Raw genomic sequence first — 21,750 nt, forward strand, 5'->3', positions numbered from 1 at the left:
TCGAACTTAATATCAGACATACCAACCAAAGTATCCAGCATGGAACAGATCCACTTGTGGCCAGTACAGAAAATGCTGACTGAGAGGGCAAGAAACAAGGAGGTGGGAAGTTGGTGAGGAGAGGTAAGGCGATCACCAAACAGTGCAATCCCGGCAAAGATGCGCAACTCCCACGAGCTATACAGCACCGCAGCTCCAGTGCTTTCTCCAGCACTCAGCAGGAGAAAATGGAGAGCTGAAAAGAATGAAAGATGAACGACAGTAAGCACAGCCACACAGCATCCAAGGTCCTTGACAGGAATGCAGGAAATGATGAATGTAGTTGGAATTGGAATTCTAAAATATTTCAAGGAAAACAAACGGTTTGAAACAAAGAAAGATTTTGGCCTAAAACAGAAAAAAAAATGTTACAGTCAAGTTTAATAAAAATAAAGCCTTATCTAGACATATTTGGGAGAATTTTAAATTCTTACACATACCAATCTTCCAGTGAAAATTTTGTCACCGCAATCAAAACTAAAACCTGACAGAACTAACACTGACAGAACTCTGGAAGGAAAAGGCTTTGCTTAAATACCCACCAAACTGCTTTAACGGGTAAGATGATACGCAAATCTTTAAATACAACATTCAGGTACATTTCATACAAATGAAAGCAAACCTTGAAATATGTCAGAATAAGAAGTAAAAGATACTAAATCAAGAAACAAGGAACACTGCTGAGGACTGGATACTACGACTGCAAGCAGGAAAGCTGATACAGATAGAAGTGTAGAGTTGTTTAAATATGTTTGAAAAATTGTCTGCCCCTTCCCTCTTTTCTTCCTTACAGGAACTTGTTCTGTTACTAAATACCAGTTAACAACGAGTGAGACATGTAACCTCAAATTCAATTACTGAAACTTGGAATCCTGGAATAACAAAAAGAGAAAAGCATTTGTAGCATCTCACCTTTGCCCCTCAAAAGCCAAAGATTAATGTTGTTCAAATGACTTCACTAATCAATAAAGTTAAAGCTTTTGAATTACAACTAGAACAAATAAAAAGCTTCTTTCTAAACTAAAAATAACCAAGAAAGTGCTCTTCAACAAAAAGAAAGGAAGGATAGCATCACCATTCCCATCCACATTCTCAACAACAGCAACATTCGAGGTTTAAAAATTGGCACATGTGCGACAATTATAATAATAACTACCAATAGGTGATATTCGGTTAGCAATGGGAACAGCCTTATGAAATTTTCTTTTTAAAAACGGATATAGGGAGACTCGCAAGATGGCCGACATAGGAGGAAGACTGTGAGAGAGCTCACAGACAGAGAGGGCTAGAACGCGACAAAAGCGTAAGTGGAGCAGCATAGAACTACAGGGAGAAGAACGTGAAGTTCCCTGGACAGTGTGGAGCCAAAAAAATCCACACAACTCGGAAGAGCAACCAGGGAAAAACAAAGCAAAGGACAGGGAAGACGACTTTCCGCTCCTGACCTGCTGAGTCACCTCTGAGTGCAGACGCTGAAAGCCGCCGAACCCACCCAAAGACCGACCTGAAGACGCTGTGGCCGTGAGGACCGGAGGTGATTGGGACCCGCTGGCATCTGCTCACCCTGGTCACCAGGGCTCGCCAGGACCTGCCCCGCTGCGGACACCAGGACCCTGAATCACCGGGACCCGCCGGCATCTGCCCACCCTGGTCGCCAACCCCCGGGACCTGCACCAGCCGCAGCCTCCAGGCTCCATCGCGACCCGCGGAGACAAGCAACGGACGCAGCAGTCGGGAGACGCACTGGCGGCCAGGATTCCCACCAGAGGAAGAGGCAGACTGCAAGAACCTGAGGTTTGAGTGAGTTGGGTGGGGACAGTGGTGGGTTGGAGGCTTCGGGAGTTGGCCCCCCAGGGGCACGGACAGAGCCTGAACACAATTGGTCTCCCCGCCCCTCCCCCCCCCAGGCTCCAGCCTCTAGAGACACAGGGCGAGTGCCTTGAGACTGCCAAAACTGTGTCTGGGAGAAAGGCAAAAGGCACACTGGATACTCCCCTGTGCCTTTGCGGTGTGGCACTCAGCTGGGCGGTGCTATCCCACAGGAACCCAAGCACGCCTCTGGGCTGGGCAGTTCCCTGCTAGCGCAGGGGCGGTCGGTCCCCTGCAAGTGCTGGGGTGGGCGGACCTGCGCAGGAGGCGTTTCAGAGAGCACCTGGAACACGCCCTATAGTCCCTTGCTCCGAGCCCTGTGATCCAGTAAACAGGGTGCGCGCACAGAGTGCCTTCACTCCCCCACGCCCTGTGGTAGCATACCTGTAGGGGACGAGCTGAGAGTGCGCTTTGAATCCTCTAGGCCCTGGAAGAGGCGCCCTGAGGTCCAGTGTTCTGGAGACGCACCAAAAGTGCCTTGAAAATTCCCACACCCTGCTACTCCACGCCTGCAGACTCCGATCTCTACAGGATAGTGCTTGGAGACCCCTCAGCACACTGGTGCCTAGGTCTCTCAAAAAAGAAACACTAACACAATGGGAAGAAATACCAGAAAAGGTAATGATCCAGATGAGAGTGCCAACACCCTACCAATAAAGGATCGAAAGCCAATGTCTATTTCGGAGATGCGAGATGAAGACATAGAAGATCTACCAGACAAGGAATTCAAAAAAATAATGTTAAAATATGTCAGAGACAATGAGAAGAATTGGGAGGACTTCAAGGAATTCAAGAACCACATAGCCTCAGAAATACAACAAATGAAAAGTAAAATCCTTGACTTAGAGCACAAAATTGAGAGCCTAACCAACAGAACAAATACAGCAGAAGAGAGGATCTCTGAAACGGAAGACACACAAAACGAACACACCCAGTTCATGAAACAGCTGGAGACAAGTCTGAACAAAGCCAATAAGACCATACAAGAAATGAAAGACAACCTCAGAAAATCAAATATTAGGATTATTGGCCTTCCTGAAGGAGCGGAAAAAGAATCAGGAATGCAAATGGTGCTCGACGAAATTATACAGGAAAACTTTCAAAACACTTGGAACATGAATCCAGCTCAAATCCAGGACGGTCAGAGGACTCCCAGCAGATATGACCCAAAGCGATCTTCACCCAGACATATGGTGCTCAAGTTCCACTCCAACGAAGACAAAGAAAGAATCCTGAGACAAGTACGAAGCAGAGAAAAGATCACATACCGGGGAAAACCAATCAGGATCACGGCTGACTTTTCTGAAGAGACCTTACAAGCAAGAAGAGAATGGACAAAGATCTTCCAAATCCTGAATCAGAACAACTGTCAACCAAGAATATTGTACCCAGCAAAGATCTCATTCGTATTTGAGAACGAAATCAAATACTTCCACAGCAAAGAGAAATTAGAAGAATATGCCAGCACAAAACCAGCTCTACAAAATCTCCTTAGAAATGCACTAATTCCAGAAAAAAAGGAGGTGAATCATAAGCAAAGATGGCAAACAGGAAGGTCTCCCCACTAAAGTCCACACAAGGAAGGGCAATAACACAGATATCAACACCCACAAAAACAAGTATGGCAGGGCAAAATCACAACCTCTCAATTTTAACTCTCAACACAAATGGCCTGAACTCACCAATCAAAAGGCATAGATTAACAGAATGGATTATCAAACAGCACCCAACTATCTGTTGCCTACAAGAGACACATCTAACCAGAAGAGATTCAAAGAAGCTGAAAGTGAAAGGTTGGAAACAGATATTTCATGCCAATGGACGAGAAAAAAAGGCTGGGGTAGCTGTCTTAATTTCAGATGATGTGGACTTCAATCTGACACACATCAAAAAGGACAGGGAAGGACATTATATATTGGTGCAGGGACTGATCCATCAGGAAGTAATTACCATTGTGAACATATATGCACCAAATTCAAACGCACCTAGCTACGTGAAGCAATTACTCACGGACTTAAGGGGAGACATAGATATGCACACAATAATAGTGGGTGATCTTAACACCCCACTAACAACTATAGACAGATCAACAAAACAAAAACTCAACAAAGAAACAACAGAACTCATACAAACAATAGAACAACTGGACTTGGTTGACATTTATAGAATTTTTTACCCTAAGGCCACAGATTATACATTTTTTTCAGCAGTGCATGGCACCTTTTCCAGGATCGACCACATGATAGGACACAAAGCAAACCTAAATAACTTCAAAAAGATAGGAATCATACCATGTACCCTCTCAGACCACCACGGAATGAAGCTGGAAATCAGCAATTCAAAATGCCCCAGGAAATACAGAAACTCTTGGAGGCTGAACAATATGCTACTAAACGAACACTGGATCAGAGAAGAAATTAAAGATGAGATCAAAAAATTTATGGAAACCAATGAAAACTCTGACACAACATTCCAAAATTTGTGGGACACTGCCAAAGCAGTGCTACGGGGTAAACTCATCGCAATTGGAGCTCATGTCAAGGCCCAAGAGAGGCGCCAAATACAGGAACTAAACACACACCTCCAGGAACTGGAAAAACAACAGCAGAAGAGCCCCACACACAATAGGAAACAAGAAATCATCAAAACAAGGGAGGAAATCAACCAGATAGAAATAAAAAAAACCATACACAAAATCAATGAATCAAAAAGCTGGTTTTTTGAGAAGATAAACAAGATAGACACTCCACTGGCCCGACTGACAAAGAAAAAACAAGAGAAGGCAAGAATTAACAGCATCAAAGATGAAAAAGGCAACATAACAACAGACACCGCATCCATTAAGGCCATAATCAGAAATTACTACAAAGCACTGTACTCCAACAAATCAGAAGATCACCAAGAAATGGAAAAGTTCTTAGACTTCTACCACTTGCCAAAACTTAGCCCAGAGGCAACAAACGACCTGAACAAACCCATAACTGAAGTAGAGATTGAATCAGTGATTAAAGACCTCCCAACAAGGAAAAGCCCAGGCCCAGACGGCTTCACTCCAGAATTCTACAAAACATTCCGAACAGAGCTGACCCCAATCCTCTACAAACTCTTCAAAACAATAGAAAAAGAGGCAACCCTTCCAAACTCATTCTATGAAGCCAACATTACCTTAATCCCAAAACCAGACAGAGAACTAACAGAGAAGGAAAACTACAGACCTATCTCTTTGATGAACATTGATGCTAAGATTCTCAACAAAATCCTAGCCAACAGAATTCAAAAACACATCAGACAGATCATTCATCCAGATCAAGTAGGATTCATCCCTGGAATGCAGGGATGGTTCAACATTCGAAAATCTATAAATGTGATACACCACATCCAAAAACTGAAAAACAAGAATCACATGATAGTATCAATAGATGCGGAAAAGGCTTTCAACAAAATCCAACATCACTTCCTACTAAAAACCCTAACCAAGGTAGGCATAGATGGAAAAATCCACAACATAATTAAAGCAATATATGAAAAACCCAACGCCAGCATCATACTGAATGGAGAAAAACTGGAACCCTTCCCACTGAGATCTGGAACAAGACAGGGATGTCCACTTTCTCCACTACTATTCAACATAGTCCTAGAGGTACTCGCTGAGGCCATAAGACAAGAAAAAGAAATCAGAGGAATCCAAATGGGAAACGAAGAAGTCAAGCTCTCACTATACGCAGATGATATGATTCTTTATGTAGAAGAGCCAAGAGACTCAATACAGAGACTGCTAGAACTTGTACGAGAGTTTGGTAGAGTGGCAGGGTACAAAATTAATGAACAAAAATCAACAGCCATAGTGTATGCGAACAGCCCCAAGATGGAAAAAGACTTAACCAGCAAGATACCATTCAAAATAACAGAGAAAAGTATGAAATATCTGGGAATAAATCTAACCAAAAATGTAGAAGACTTATTTGAAGAAAACTACAATCTGCTTAAAAAAGAAATTGAACAAGACCTCAAAAGATGGAGTAATATCCCATGCTCCTGGATAGGTAAAATCAATATCATTAAAATGTCTATACTGCCAAAAGCAATATATACATTCAACGCTATCCCAATCAAATTGCCCAAAATATTCTTCATGGAACTGGAAACAATGATCCAAAGATTCATCTGGAAGCACAAAAAACCAAGGATAGCTAGAACTATCCTGAAGAACAGGAAGTTAGCAGGGGGAATCACAGTTCCGGACCTCTGGACATACTATAGGGCAGTGGTTATCAAAACAGCGTGGTACTGGCACAAAGATAGAGAGGAAGATCAATGGAGCAGAATAGAAACGCCAGAAGGAAACCCACACAGATACAGCCAAATAATCTTTGACAAAAAGACAAACGACAACCCAGGCAAATGGGAAGGTCTGTTCAATAAATGCTGCTGGGACAACTGGTTGATAGCCTGCAGAAACAAAAAAATAGATCCACATCTCTCACCATACACTAAGATCAGATCTAAATGGATAAAAGATCTAAACCTACATCCAGAAACCTTCAAACTTTTGGAAGAAAATGTTGGAAACACACTGGAACACTTAGGGGTAGGCCCTCACTTCCTAAAAAAGACTCCAGATGCAGTAGAAATCAAGACCAAAATAAACAATTGGGACCTCATCAAACTAAGAAGCTTCTGTACAGCTAGAGAAACAATCAACAAAGTAAAAAGGCAACCCACAGAATGGGAGAAAATCTTCGCACACGACATAGGTGATAGAGGGCTAATATCCAGAATATACAAAGAGCTACAAAACAACCAAAATGTCAAAACAAACAACCCACTCAAGAAATGGGCACGGGAAATGGGCAGACACTTCACAAAGGAACAAACCCAAATGGCAAATAAACATATGAAAAAATGCTCAAGTTCCCTGGCAATAAGGGAAATCCAAATTAAAACATCAATGAGGTACCACCTAACGCCAGTAAGACTGGCCCACATGAATAAAAGCACCAACGACACTTGTTGGCGAGGTTGCGGGGAAAAGGGAACCCTACTCCACTGCTGGTGGGGCTGCAGGCTGGTACAGCCTCTATGGAAATCAGTATGGAGAATATTCAAACAACTCAAATTCAACATACCGTATGATCCAGCAATAGCACTCCTAGGAATATATCCAGAACACTTGTTCTATGAGAAACCAACATGTACTCCTATGTTCATAGCAGCACAATCAGTAATTGCAAAAACATGGAAACAACCAAAATGCCCATCAAAAGAGGATTGGATAAGAAAGCTATGGTTCATCTACTCCATGGAATACTACTCAGCTATTAAAAAAAAAAAATGCAGTTCTTTGTGGCCAAATGGGCCAAACTGGAAACCATAATGCTAAGGGAAATGAGCCAATCCCAAAAGGTTAAATACCACATGTTTGCCTTAATTTAAGATGATATGATGTTATGTATAACATGTTATGTTTTGAATGTTATATGTTGTGTATAAACTAAAATTGAAGTATAGGAAAAAAAAAAAAAAAAAAAACGGATATATGCTCTTTACAAAAAGTATACCCAAATAATGTGAGTGGCAAAAAAATAATAAAACAAAAGGTTTTTTTTGAAGTCTCACACAAAAGAGAATTTTGTCTGTTGACTCATATGAAACAAAGCAGAGGTTTTAAAAATCCTACACAAAGTCACGTCTAATTAAAATGTAATCCAGAACACAAATTACCATGAAACCATCAGATATCATGCCTAATTATTGTACTTGAGGAGTTTCCAACAACATAAAAAGCTGTCTGATATTTTATTTATAAATAAGTAACAAAATATTATGCATCCTAATTCTACACACACAAATATATATACCTATAAATATACACATGTGTTTAAATGTATAAAAGCTTAGATGAATAAACAGATTAAGGATTATAACTTTTCAGTTGGATTGCAAATACTCTTTCTTATTTTTAATGCTTCTCTATATTGATCAAATGTTGAATATGGACCCATTGGTTAACCTTGTAACAAAATGATATTAACTCGTGGCTGGCACAGTGGCACCACATACTAAGCCTTCACCTGTGGTACTGGTACCCCATATGGGTGCTAATTCGTGTCCTGGATGTCTGCTGTCCAATCCAGCTCCCTGCTTACAGCCTGGGAAAGCCACACAGAGTGGCTCAAGTCCTTGGGACCCTGTACCCATGAGGGATGCCCAGAAGAACCTCCTGACTCTTGGCTCAGCTCCAGCTGTTGCGGCCATCTGGGGAGTGAACAAGCAAATGAAAAACCTTTCACTGTCTTTCCTTTCTCTGTAAAATCTGATTTTCAAATAAAAATAGCCAAATCTTTTTAAAAACTGTGTCAACTTAAAATAATGAATATTGGAAATAGTTTTAATTTTGAACATAGAGTTGTCTTTGTCTAAGTTTTACTTTGATTATGGATTTCAAGGTGATTTACAATGAGCAGACAGCAATACTTTGGTTTCCACCTTGGCCAATGTACTGCTGTTCTCAGCCATGAAATAAACCAGAGCTGTGTCTAAATCCATCATTGGTAGGACACAGTCTTTGCCACCTTGGAAATCTCTGTCATCTGAAATGCTACTAAAAAGACTTAGACTGTATCCAAGAATCCACTCGGGCTGATGCAGAGATAAGCATTCAGTATGTCAGTTTAAAATGAGATAAATTCAAAAATCCATGGAATTTTTAATAAATTTCCCTAGTTTAGTAAAACCAGATCTATACATTAACCTTCAAGAATTTTATAGCAATGGAGTGATTTAGAGAACCATGACTGATCTTTTGTTACATTATCAATGCTTTCATTAAATTAAGTCATTAATCATGTCATTTTAAGAATTAAAAGTGTTCTTTAATGCAAAAAAGTAATTTCCTATTACTTACTAAAGCAAAAATACATTTGTTTATTTTATATTAACATTTCCAAGCAACTCAGTTACACTATCTGGCACCCAAGTCAACAAAACAGCATCAGTGATAAAGGGATCACATGTGCCAATTAATTTAGGAGTTCTGAATAAGTAAAATTAAAGCCAGGTCCTCAAAAATCCTTTCAGACATGGTATACCAATCAGCCATAGGAAGTTCATAAAACCCACAAGGCCAAGCTAAGTAAAAAGTCATAATAAAAATCTATACAGAGAAACTACTACAGTGTTGAGATATAAAAACTATATCAATTTAGAAACAAAGTAATAAACTATAAACTGAAATTTTGGGGTGCAAAGTTTTTTTAAAAATAAGGCAAACAAAACATGCCAGGTCAAACAATTACACTTATCACTTATCCTCGTAATAAATTCACTTTTTCCCCTAATTTTAAAGAATAAATTAATAAAAGGGTATAAACTTATAAAAACAATGCATGAAAGGATTGCTAGCAAATGAAAGAATGTAGCATTTTTTTAAAGATTTATTTTTTTTTATTACAAAATCAGATATATAGAGAGGAGAGACAGAGAGGAAGATCTTCCATCTGATTAGTCCGTCCCTAAGTGACTGCAATGCCCGGTGCTGCGCCGATCCGGGGCCGGGAACCTGGAACCTCTTCCGGGTCTCCCACGCGGGTGCAGTGTCCCAAATCTTTGGGCCGTCCTCGACTGCTTTCCCAGGCCACAAGCAGGGAGCTAGATGGGAAGTGGAGCTGCTGGGATTAGAACCGGAGCCCATATGGGATCTTGGCGTGTTCAAGGTGAGGACTTTAGCCGCTAGGCCACGCCGCCAGGCCCAGAATGTAGCATATTTAAAGAATATTTTTGTTGATTTATTTGTGATGTGGGCAGAGTGAGAATGAGAATGAGGTCAAGTGAGGGAGAGTGTGCAAGCCTGTTCCTATGTGCTGGCTCCCCAGCCGCACGCCTGCAGTAACCACAGCTGGGCCAGCACTGCGAGAATCCAGGAACCTCATTCAGGTCCCACGCAGATGGTAAGACCTTAATTACTTCAGCAATCATCGTTGTCTGCAGGGTCCACTTGGGCAGGCAGCTGGAGTCAAGAGTGACATCCAGGCTCTCAGATAGGATATGTGGGCATCTTAGCAGGTTCTTCAGTGGGCATGTTAACAGCTCTGGCAGTTCTTCAATCCGCAAAGACATTTTTTGCAATGGAAAATGGATCAGATGAGAGCCAAGAGTCTGTCAGGACAAGATGCCACAGAAACACACCTGGAAAAACCTGGAAGCATGTTTTCTGAAGGCAGTAAGTTCCTGTGGAGATAGTGTGGCACGGTGCTCCTCTGCAGCACCCTGGTCCCCGCCAGCTGCATTTCCCAAGGCCGGCAGGGCCAGGCTCCAGGCACAGCTCTTTGTACATCACATTTTCAAAAGTAAACACAGAGAAATGCTGCCAGTACTTGAGAACTGGCTTTAAGATACATGATGGGAGGGCCTGGTGCGGTGGCTTAGCAGCTCAAGTCCTTGCCTTAAATGGGCTGGGATCCCATATGAGCACTGGTTCTAATCCCGGCAGCTCCACTTCCCATCTAGCTCCCTGCTTGTGGCCTGGGAAAGCAGTCGAGGATGGCCCAAAGATTTGGGACACTGCACCCGCGTGGGAGACCTAGAGGAAGTTCCTGGCTCCTGGCTTCGGATCAGCTCAGCACTTGGCACTGCGGTCACTTAGGGATGGACTAATCGGATGGAAGATCTTCCTCTCTGTCTCTCCTCTTCTCTGTGTATCTGACTTTGCAATAAAAATAAATAAATCTTTGAATAAAAAAAGATACATGATGAGAAGCAGCCAGCCAACCTAACCAGAACCCAAATTAAAACAAACAAAACAAAACCAAACAAAAATCTGAGGAAATAAGGAATCTACTCAGGAGAAACCATAATAACTTCCACCATTACCACAGGGAAGGTACACAATCTACCACATAGTAGCTCTGGGATATAGGCGAGAACTTGTCAGACGACATGATTAAGTCCTCAGGACCTGAAGAGGAGTCATGGCATAGTTAACAATGGCAGTGAAGGCCCAGCACGATGGCTCTGTGGCTAAATCTTCCCCTTGTATGTACCAGGATTGCATGTGCCTGGCTGCTCACTTCCCATCCAGCTCCCTGCTTATGGCCCAAAGCTTTGGGACTCTGCACCTGTGTGGGAGACGTAGAAGAAGCTCCCGGCTCCTGGGTTCGGATCGGCTCAGCTTTGGCCATCGAGGCCATGTGGATAGTAAACCAGCAGAAGGAAGGAGAATCCTTCTATCCCTCCTTTTCTCTGTAAATCTGCCTTCCCAGCAAAACCAAAATGAATATATATTACATTACATTATTTTTATTATATATAATATAATATAATATAATATAATATAATATAATATAATATAATATAATAAAAATAACAGTGAAAGGAGTGGAGGAGAAATTGGAGTAAACTTTTCATGAAACAGAGTCGAGGAGAGTTTCAGGCAGACAACCCTGAGCCTCAGCCACAGAAAGCACAAGAGGCCCTATTACTCAGAAAGTTGTGTCCTTAGTTCTGTTTTGCGTATTTCACCTATCATTGTCTGAAATGGATGAGTTACAAGCTTTTCATATTGTGCTCTCATTTTTTGAGTTATGACTTTAGTAATGTATTTTTACAGTTATGATTTTAGTAATGTGTGTTGTTTCAGTTATCAAAGATTTATATAATCTTCAACATCATGAAATTGAACATTTTCTACTACAAAAGTTGTAATTCACGGATGAGGAAACAAACCAGAAAGAGTGGAGTGATTTGATCCATAGTACATAGAAACATGGTAGAAATAAACATCTGTCTTGTGCAAATTTTAATCTTTGAACATGAATAGACTGAGATCACACACACACACAGAGGAACAAATCTGAGTGGCAAAAAAAGAGACAGAAATACTTTCACTTACTTGATCTTAGTTCATTTGTGTACAAGCTATGCAAGCGCTCAGAGAGGGAGACACTGCAGACGGAACTCCCATCTGGTTGTTCACTCTACCAGTGACTGCAATGCCTGGGCCCAACTGAAGCCAAGAGTCGGGAGCTCAACTCAGGTCTCCCGAGTGGATGGCAAGAGCCACTATTTGGCCATCTCATGCTATGTCTGGCATGCACGTTAGCAGAAAGCTGGAGCTAGAATCCAGACACTCCAGTGTGGGACTTACGTGTCCCAAGCAGTATCCTCACTGCTGTACACAATACCTGTGGCCCGTGACTGTTCTTGAACTGACACGGAGATTCCAGGAAATTCCTAAGTAGACACTAGGATGTACTCTAAGCTTCCATGAAGAATTATATGACACCCTCCCCTCTGAGCAGCATGCACCTTTTCTGTTTATGCAGTTTAAAGTGGAACACATTAGTTGTGTATGGGCTGGGGCCAGAGCTCCTCAGGTTGTTAGAATATTAGCTTTCTATGTAAAAAGCATAATTGTTAGTGCCTCAGTAAACTGCCTTTGCATGTTTTATGACAGAGTTAGTTCAAGTCTCCTACACTGTGTGGTCTACTCACTTAGGAAAAGCAATTTCACATCTAATCCTGGACCCTGGCACAAAAGCAAGTTTACATCTTGCATTTCCAATATTGTCATCCCCAAACATTTCTATGTTAACAAATACACCTACTTCATTTTATTCACTATGTAAATTCATTCAAATAAAATGTAAATGATATGATAATTGTGTGCCAAAAGTCCTATTTTCATGAAGATAAGAACTGATGCGATTTTCTTTCAAATAATTGTTGATGCAGATTCCACCTGAACTCCAAACAGCTTTGTATATTATTGTTAATCTCTTGCCCATTTTAGTGAAAACTAAAACAACCTGTCTGAAATCCACCTAAGCCATTGAGCCGGTCCACCTGACCTGTTAGAGTGATATATCATTTTCAAATGTCTTCAGTGGCATCTTGATGTCACTGTTCTAGTCAGCTGTATAAAACAAGAAGCTGACAACTTCTTTTAAGGAGATTGTTTACTTCCTTCCGAAGCAGCAAGCCTTCATTATCAGAATCAGAAATTCTGACATGAAACGGTAAGAACAGCTTTCACTTCTTGCAAGCCGTTGCTGCCTGGCAGTACTTTAGAGCAAAGCCTGAGATCACCACGTCTTTCAAGTACAGCTACGAGGTTTTAAGCTTTCCCTGAGGTTTTACAAGCAGAAGCCAACTGACTTGTTGTGTAAGGCCTTAGTGAAGCTGCAGGGACTTTCTGCTCTGAGTTTTTGTTTTCTTGGTTAAAAATTTTAAAAGAATATTTACCTTCTGGAGCAGAGACAGCAAGAAGCATCTTAGACAATCATGCTTCTTTGGCAGTGGGACATATTTAAAACATGAGAAAATATTTTCATTTTGCAGTATGCAAATTATACTCATTCAAATTATTCGGGAACCTCAAGCCAGAAACAGTGATAATAGCACATCTAGGGATCTGGGAGGCGGCAGCGGCATTTTAAAATCTTCCTCTCTTGTTTACTATCTCTTTAACAAATGAAAAATCAAAGGATAATGCAAACTGAGGCTGTGTTACGGTGATGTAATAGCAGGCATGTGTTTGCTCTCAACACACAACCAGATACATCCTGAAGAACAGTAATCATAATATTCAGAGCTACATAAAATCTAGACCATTACAATACAAAGAATACGAAAATAAACCCAAGTCAGTTAGGAAAGCTTACATAATTTCTCAAGTTATACACAAAGTCACATTTGTAAACTGATCATCTTGGTTAATACTATGACTAAATGACTTGAAGCAAGAGTTAGAATCATCCGGTACTTGGTTACCTAGGATCCCCACGCTGCAGTGACTGGCTCACGTTCCACAGCTCCACCAAGAAACTGTCCTCACTGCTTTAACACAAAACAGCATGAAAGGCCGTAAAGACTATTTGCAGTTCTTTTCACAGGAAAGTTAAAGTTTATTTACCTCCTGGTCTAAATACCTTATAAATCCTACCTAAAAATGTAAGCTCAAGAAGCATCCGGTTCTCTCACTTCCAGCTTTTCCATTCTCAAGAGAAGCGAATGACAGTTACTCACTGCTTTCCATTTTTCAGTTCTGAGAATCAGAATCATTCGGCTTCCCATCTCTTGCTCCTGCTCTCATGAGCTCTGTCTTGTCAGGCTGAGACTGGCCCAGGAGCCTGGAGCCCACACGGCCCTGAGCTGCCCTGGGCCTTTGTGGGTCCACAGCAGGAAAGGCTCACACCGGCCAGTGCTGTCAGCATTCTCAGCACTTCATTAAGTTTCTCTAAGTTTCATATAATAGCTTTCTTTAAATTCTGCTTTACTTATTTATGTTTAACATTATGGCAGCTTGTTCAGAAGGTCCCAGTTCAACCTTTAGAGGCTACCTGGAGGATAAACAACATATCAAGTGCACAGTAATGATGATTAGATGATACAGATAAGGACAGTGGCCTGGTTGTATCCGATTGGATGAGTCTATGTTGTGGGAAGCCCCAGGAACAAAGTGGTGCAAGCCCCTGTGGCTCTGCTCAGAGCCTTCTCAGAATCCGTTCAGGTAAGAATAGTGGGGAGGCCGTCAGCAGCTGTGAAGCACAAGAGGTTGTGGTTGAGCCAATCAGGGAGGATATCTGTTACTCTAGAACCAGCACCACCATGACGAATCTCCACAGGTCTCTATAGGAAAGATAACCTGTAACATTGTGGTCTGACTACTTTGAGGACAATGTTCCAAGTTCTGAACCAGACACAGAGGGCTATTTACCCAGAAACCCAGCCACTTGAAAAAAAAATCTAGAGACAAGGCAGAATGTGCTAGACGCTCTCAGGGATGCCTAACAGACTTAGGTGATCGTGCGAACATTCTCTACCTGTGCTGTCAAATGCAGTTGTCACCTGCCTGGTGTGTCTGCTGAATATCTGAACTATGGCTGAGTGTGACAAAGGCAATTTATTTTTTTTATTTAAATTTTATTTAATTTTCATGAATTTAAACACACACATGATTAGTTACTAACATATTGGGCTCAGTAGTTCTAAACAGCACACACACTTGCACATGTGCCACGTGCATGTGCACGTACACACACACACACACACATACCCCAGAGCTCCAGGAAGGTTCTCTGAAGTGACTCAGTGCTGTCTGGAAAATGTCTCTCTGTCTCCAGCAGAGGTTCCACCCGATGTAGATCACTTCCCCACTGTGTGGAGCTCTTCTCTCTTCTTTCTCTCCCCCCCTCACACAGCACCCAGACATTTACACCAGGCTCAGCTTACTCTCAGAGCCAGTGAGTGCAACAGATTTCCGCAAGTAGCCAACCTGTCTGCATGTCTTTAACTGATGTCTTTTTCTGCAGTCTATGCTATTTTTATTGTGAGTGTTAATATACTTAACACATATGGCATTTTAATTCATGTATGCTATCTAGGGTGTTTGTCATTATATCCTACCCAGGAAACTGGCTTTGATTCATTTAAACAATGGTTTTAGGCAATGCTGCCAGGATTGCCTCCCATTGAAACAGCAAGGACTTCCTGATTGTATTTAACTTTTTTTTAACGCAAACAAATATTTTATGGCTTTACACATTATATGACATTGCTTTCTCTTTGTAATTTCCTTTGTGCATTTGGACACATTTAATGTCAGTTCTGCTTACTTTTAATTTACACATTCTGTCATTAGGTCACCACGATGACTTATTTGTGCTTATTTTCTTTTGTAATTACCACCCATTCCACATTATCATGCATTTGAAATATAGGCATATTCCACAACAGAACTTCACGCTTTTTATTTGTCACAGAATGAATTCATCCAATGAATAAGAAAGAGAATAAAAGAAACAGAGGCTAGCTAAAAACCAGAGGCAGCAAGACAAGAGGCTCAGGAGTTCTCTAGAAACAAGCGGGACTAAGCCGTGGTATGGAGTCGATCCAGGCCTGCTGTGGGATGGGGGTGTGTGTGTGTGTGTGTGTGCACGTGCCTGTGAGCAGGATGCTACTTTAGAAAGCTGTCAGACCCCAGAGTCAGGGGCATGATCTGCAAAAAGCATCAGACATCCAAGAAGACTGTAGAAAGGCAGAGGAGGGCAGCTGGCAGGAGACTTCAAGGAAGGGATGTAGCAGCAGAGAAAAGAGTGTGATGGGGCAGCCAGCTTCAAGAGGCACAGGTGTGAAATGTTACATAATTGCTCACCTGCATAGTGCAGCCATTCATTCCTGCAACATTAAATAAGAAAAAAAGTTTACCTGTGATGTCCTGAATAACGCGGACCCCGGATATGGCCTATTCCTCGGCACCCTGGAGTGGGACAGACAGCTTGACCTGGAAGGATTTTCACATCATTTGCTCCTTCAGGAAGTAAAAAAACATAACTTAAAACACCCTCATGAAACCAAAACCAAAAAGGATAAACTATGTAAATCATTTTCAATAATTCATCAACAAAAAACACTCATGGGTACTCGCAACATTTTATGAAATGGTTTAGTAAAAATATATCAGTGATGTAATAAATAACAGCACAACTGATATCAGAGAGAGAGAGTATAATGAAGAGGCATTGAAGAAATTAGACAAATTTAATAACATTCACTTATATCTTTCACAGATTAAAAATGGCAAAGGCAACAGAGCTGTCCCCTGAGAGTTTGAAGACCTATGGTCTGGTTTGTTGGCATCCAGAGGAACCCTCCTCTTAGTCAGCACAAGGCTGCCCCCAGTGCAGCACAGAAACAGAGGTAGCACCCGGGGCTTGCCCAAGACAGTAAACATGGTCCCAGTCCATGTTTACTCAACAGCTGTCACAGCTGGGTCAAGAAGAGACCGACCTCACACTGCATTGAACTGGGACTGTGTTGTACTACACTACACAATACTGTAATATACCACTCCACCACACACATAACATACCTTACCACCTTATACTGTCCCATGCCACACCAGAGCATACATCCCACATCACTCCATCCCATCCCATCCTGCCCCATCCTGCAGTACAGTGTGACACATCATATACGATATCACACCCATCATCCATATCATACCTCATCAACTACACTATAACATAGCATTTCTTTCTGTACCACACCATACCCTGCTAAAATCCAGCCTATCAGTGTCCTCCTGAGTACTCTATCAACAGTACTATCCCAATAGTTCACAAGACTCCTTATATCCAGTGACTTCTTCCCCAGATCCATCTCAGATCCATCTTGGTCACACACACCAAAAAGGAAAAAAAAAAAGCCTCTAGAGTTCAGGCATCAGCACAAACAGCTGTACTTCTAGTCCTTCCAGCAGGTATGCCCGACAGCAGAGAATGGCTACTGCCTTCCCTTCTTTCTTCATCAGTCCTGTCATCACTTAGCTAACACAGATTCTACTGATCGCTAACTGACCCTCTCCTGTAAGTAACTGAAACTCCTTTGCCTCCAGCTTTTTATCACACCAGGCTGTTGCGGGGGGCGGGGGGGGGGGGGGAAGCCAATCATCCTGCATGCCGTTTTGCATAGTAAGCCCTCTTGGGAAAATGTCACATGGCAAAGACTGGGTTATCAAAACACCACTCTCACAGATTTGCTACCTTCACACTTCAGCTCTCAGCAGCTGAGTCCGCCTGATGCTAACTGAGGAACCGGGAGCCAATGCACAGGAATTTCATCCTCACCCACCATATGCCCTCCTTTCTCTCACTGTGTTGGGAGTACCCTTCCCCCTCCAGAGAAAACCCCTCACCGATTATGTTTAACTCTGATCCATCCTCCATTCTTCATGTTCTTTATTCTACCACTTATTTCAGTGGCTTCTGTTGCTAACCATGTCTCACACCCAAGGTCATAGAGTGTCTCCTGATCACAGCTGCCCATCTCCTTTTTGAACTGTTCCTATCCTGTGCTCTGCTGCCACCACGCTGACAGCTTTACTTCTCTATGAGGAAAGTCATCAGCAGTCTCTGGCAGCTTTTCCTTTTCTAATTTTAAACATGCAGAGAACTTCCTGAAGGTTTGTTCCTGAGCTTGATACCTGTAGTTTCACAGACTGACCATGAGTTGAAGATGTACACAGACTAGCCCCAACTTTATGTTCCCATATACACTGTGTTTCTGACTTGCCACTCAACATCTTCAAACTCAATTCATCATCTTGTCCCCAACTTTCTTTTCCTTAGAGCCACTCATCTCAGGAAATCGCATCAACTCTGTGGCAGAAACCTGGGTCCTCGATATTCCCACTCTCATCTCATTGCATTCCAGCTATCAATCAGTCTTCAACACTGTAATGAACTCTCACCTACACAATGAATAGATGAAAACGATGGAGGTTCTCACAGTCTAGAAAAGAGCCTTTCATATAACCCGTAAGTTCTTAAGATAGCATGATTATGTTATGTGAAACTGCTAATGGAAACCAAGTCCAATGTATGTCGACAGTGAAATAAGCATTTAAATTTTGAATATTATATATTACAATTACTGAGCAATAAGAAAATATTTTAGCCACTTATATTCTTTGTGAAATATCTGGAGGAATAAAGAGAAATAAAAGCTGACTTCTGAGTCCAGTGCCATAGTACTGGGGATTAAGCTGCCACTTGCAGTATTATCATGCAAATGAACATGGTTCCGATTCCTAGCTGTTCAAGTTCCAATCTAGCTCTCTGCTAATTTGGAGTTCCTGACTCCTGGTTTCAGCTTGTCCAGCTGTTGTACCCACTTGGAAAGTGAACTAACAAATGGAAGATCTCTCGCTTTCTCTCTCTCTCTCTCTCTCTTTTACCCCTTCTCTCACTCTCATTCTTTCTTTTTTTGTGACTGCCTTTCAAGAAAATAAATAATCTTAAAGAAGGAGCTGCTTTGGAAATAGTTTTTGGAAATAGCTTTAAGAAAAGAGGAATTAATGATTAAAATCATGGACAATTTCACAGTTAAGAAACATGCTTGTAGTAAACAGAACATCCTTGAGGAAAAAAAAAAAGACACATAGGATATATAAAGACTCTTTCTCTGAACTGTATGTGATTGCACACTAACATGGCTACCATCACAAAATCCACAAACAACTACTCAATTACTCTCCTTCAGCCAGTGCAAATAGAACCATTTGGACAGTATTCCACAGTAATTGAACTCTCAATGAATGCTACTTAATTTTTTTTTCAGAACACTTTGATGTGTTTAAGTTAATGCTTAAAGCAGTATTTTAAATATTTTCCAATGCGTATTTCTCTACAGATCCCTGACGGATGCCATAATTCTCTCTTTGCTAGAGGTGTAAGGATCAAGGTATGACCTAGACTGTAGGAAAAGGAGTTATCCCATTCTGCAAGGACATAACAAAGTTTTCTAGAACAATATGAAATAGAAAGATGAGAAACCTAGCCATTTCCTTGTTCAATTTTTCTATGAATGAAATACTCCATGGTGAAATCGCATTCACTCAACAGTCAGATGGACAGACAGCCATTCTCTGGGAAAGAGAAACATGCATTTACTGTAACAGTTCACATTATTATCTCTAAGGTAAAAGGAATTTAATGTTTTTCTTCAGGAAATAACCTCATTTTTTGTCAAGAATATCTGATTTGAAATTTGGATATTTAGAGATTTGAGTTTCAGGAGAAAGTGTTCTAAACCATAGAACCCTCTCTTGTCTTTTGTTACTTTTCCTGAAATTATATGCCAAGTTTATTTGTTTATTGCTTATCTGCCTTCACTAAATGAGGACATTCATAGTATCTTGCTTGTTTGCCAGAGTCCCTAGTGTCTACTATAACAGTGACTGGTGTATAACACCCAGTAAGAATGGTATATGAGTGAATAAATAATAATAGAGGTAACAATTAGTGTTCATAAGCATTACTTTGGTTTACCTTCATCACAATACTGTGAGATAATCATTATTTTATTCCAAATTCGGAATTTAGGTTATCTAAAATCAGTGTCTGATTTTCTTTTTCTAGATACTATGAGCTACTTGTTATATCAAGCAACATGAGTAACTCTTGAATTATTCCAAGTTGTCTACAAGAACTTCATTTAGTTAAGAAGAAATCTAATGGTAAGGTTACTTGCAAGGAAAATAAATTAGCTAAATTATGCTTCTAGATTGGCAATTACCAGAACAATGCATAATACCATCCTAACAGGGCACTGTTGTAAGAGGTTCACTCACAGGAAACCCAGTCACCAAGAGTAGGCAGGAAAGACTCTGTTGTTGCCCACCCACTATCTATCTATCTATCCCTGCTGTCCTCTCTAAATTAGTCCTGATTTTGTTCAGCATAGTAATGTATGCAGTAAAAAGTGTCATCTTCTCCAACCTCTCTTATATTCATATGTGGACATATGGCACCACCCAGGACAGTTAAAACCTAGGGGAGAGGCACCAAAGCATGTCTCTGAATGTTTTTCTTTCTTCCCGGAAGGGTGAAATTGAGGCCAGTGTTGCTGAGCCCACTTCACAACATTCAAACTTCCTGAGACACAGACATAGAGTTCACAAAGGGACATGCACAAGGACAGAGCAAAAATATTGAGGAAGCACAAGAATAAAGAAAGGCAGGGCATGGACCTGTAACATTGTCGGTACTGGGCACACTGCACAGTGAAATGTCTTGGAATAAAAATAGGCCTCTATTTGATTAGGCCACTCACCAATTTTTATGTTAGCTGCAGCAGAAAAATTCCCAGCATAAAAGAGCAATTCTATTTTATTTTACTTTATTTTTTGAAATCAAGCAATTGCTTCTTAAAAATGAAAGAACAAACTAACAGAGTTGCATATTGGCATTAGACCTGCTGTCAAATAAAGAGGCAAAATCAAGAAAATTGAGAGATTGTACTCATCACTACAACAGGAACAAAGCGGCCCTAATTGTTGACTATGAATGGGGCAAATGAAAGAGGTCATTATTGTCCCAGGGTGGCTGGAGTTGATCCTCTTCCTGCCCCTGACAGGGATGCGGCCTCTCAGAACTGTTATTTTATTTGTTATTCAGATGACCCGGAGCAGAATAACACTGACACTGAGGCAAATTAAGACGGTCTGTTCATGTAAATGTATCTATGAGTTCCAGACAGATGTTGAAAAGCAACCAAAAAAAAAAAAAAAAAAAAGATGAAGCAGAGCAGAACTCTCATCCTCCTCATCCCAACCCTAACTTCTCAATCCTAGAAATTATTTAGTTCATTCTGAATCATCTAGCAAGCTTTTTATAGAGAACTGACATTAGAATTTGGTGGTGACAGTCACTGGAGGATATACATACACTGTCTGTTTGAAAGGGGAAACAGGTTCATGTCAGTGATAACAGACATGACATTTTATTCTCCCTTTTAAAATATGGTAAACACTGAGAGGTACTCATTCTATGGAAGAGAAGATGAGCATCTGTGCCAGCAAAATATTGAATATTTAGAGTCCATACGTGCCAAGGATATGGCAGGAAAAGAAATAGGAAGGCCCTATCCTCTGTCAGCTTCCTTTCTGGTGCCAAAGATAGCATAAAGCACTAAGCAACAAAATCTTATGATGCCCGACCACGGTGGTGCCAGTGTATGGATAAAGCAGAGTGACAGAGTGGGCATGGGATGCCTTTTAAGGTAGGGCAGTCAGATAAGAAGCCGGACATTTAAGAAGGTTCTTGCATGAAGTGAGAATGCAAGCTATCCCTGGACAAGGACAGGAGGACTAGTGTGGCTGCAGCAACATGAACAATGACAAGGCTGTAACAGATGAGGTCATAGGGACCAAAGTGAGAGTCTTCCTTTTATCCTTACAGGGAGGGAGAGCTGCAAAGTTCTGAGGGAAGAGTGAATCAATGAGAACTCACTGTTCTTTTAAGAAGTGTTTACTTCATCTACTAGAAATGATGAAAGCTTTAGGGC

The 21,750-nt window shown here is 41.2% G+C and overlaps 1 protein-coding gene across 1 annotated transcript in view; it reads right to left on the bottom strand.

Moving 5' to 3' along the window:
• Positions 1 to 21,750, bottom strand: part of L3MBTL4 (L3MBTL histone methyl-lysine binding protein 4) — a 391,255-nt gene that overhangs the window by 138,876 nt on the left and 230,629 nt on the right. The window contains exon 14 of the mRNA XM_058677030.1: positions 16,111 to 16,213. Coding sequence (XP_058533013.1) covers positions 16,111 to 16,213 — 103 coding nt within the window. The remainder of the gene's footprint in view (positions 1 to 16,110; positions 16,214 to 21,750) is intronic.

This window comes from Ochotona princeps, chromosome 18 (genome assembly GCF_030435755.1).
Source record: "Ochotona princeps isolate mOchPri1 chromosome 18, mOchPri1.hap1, whole genome shotgun sequence".
NCBI lineage: Eukaryota > Metazoa > Chordata > Mammalia > Lagomorpha > Ochotonidae > Ochotona > Ochotona princeps.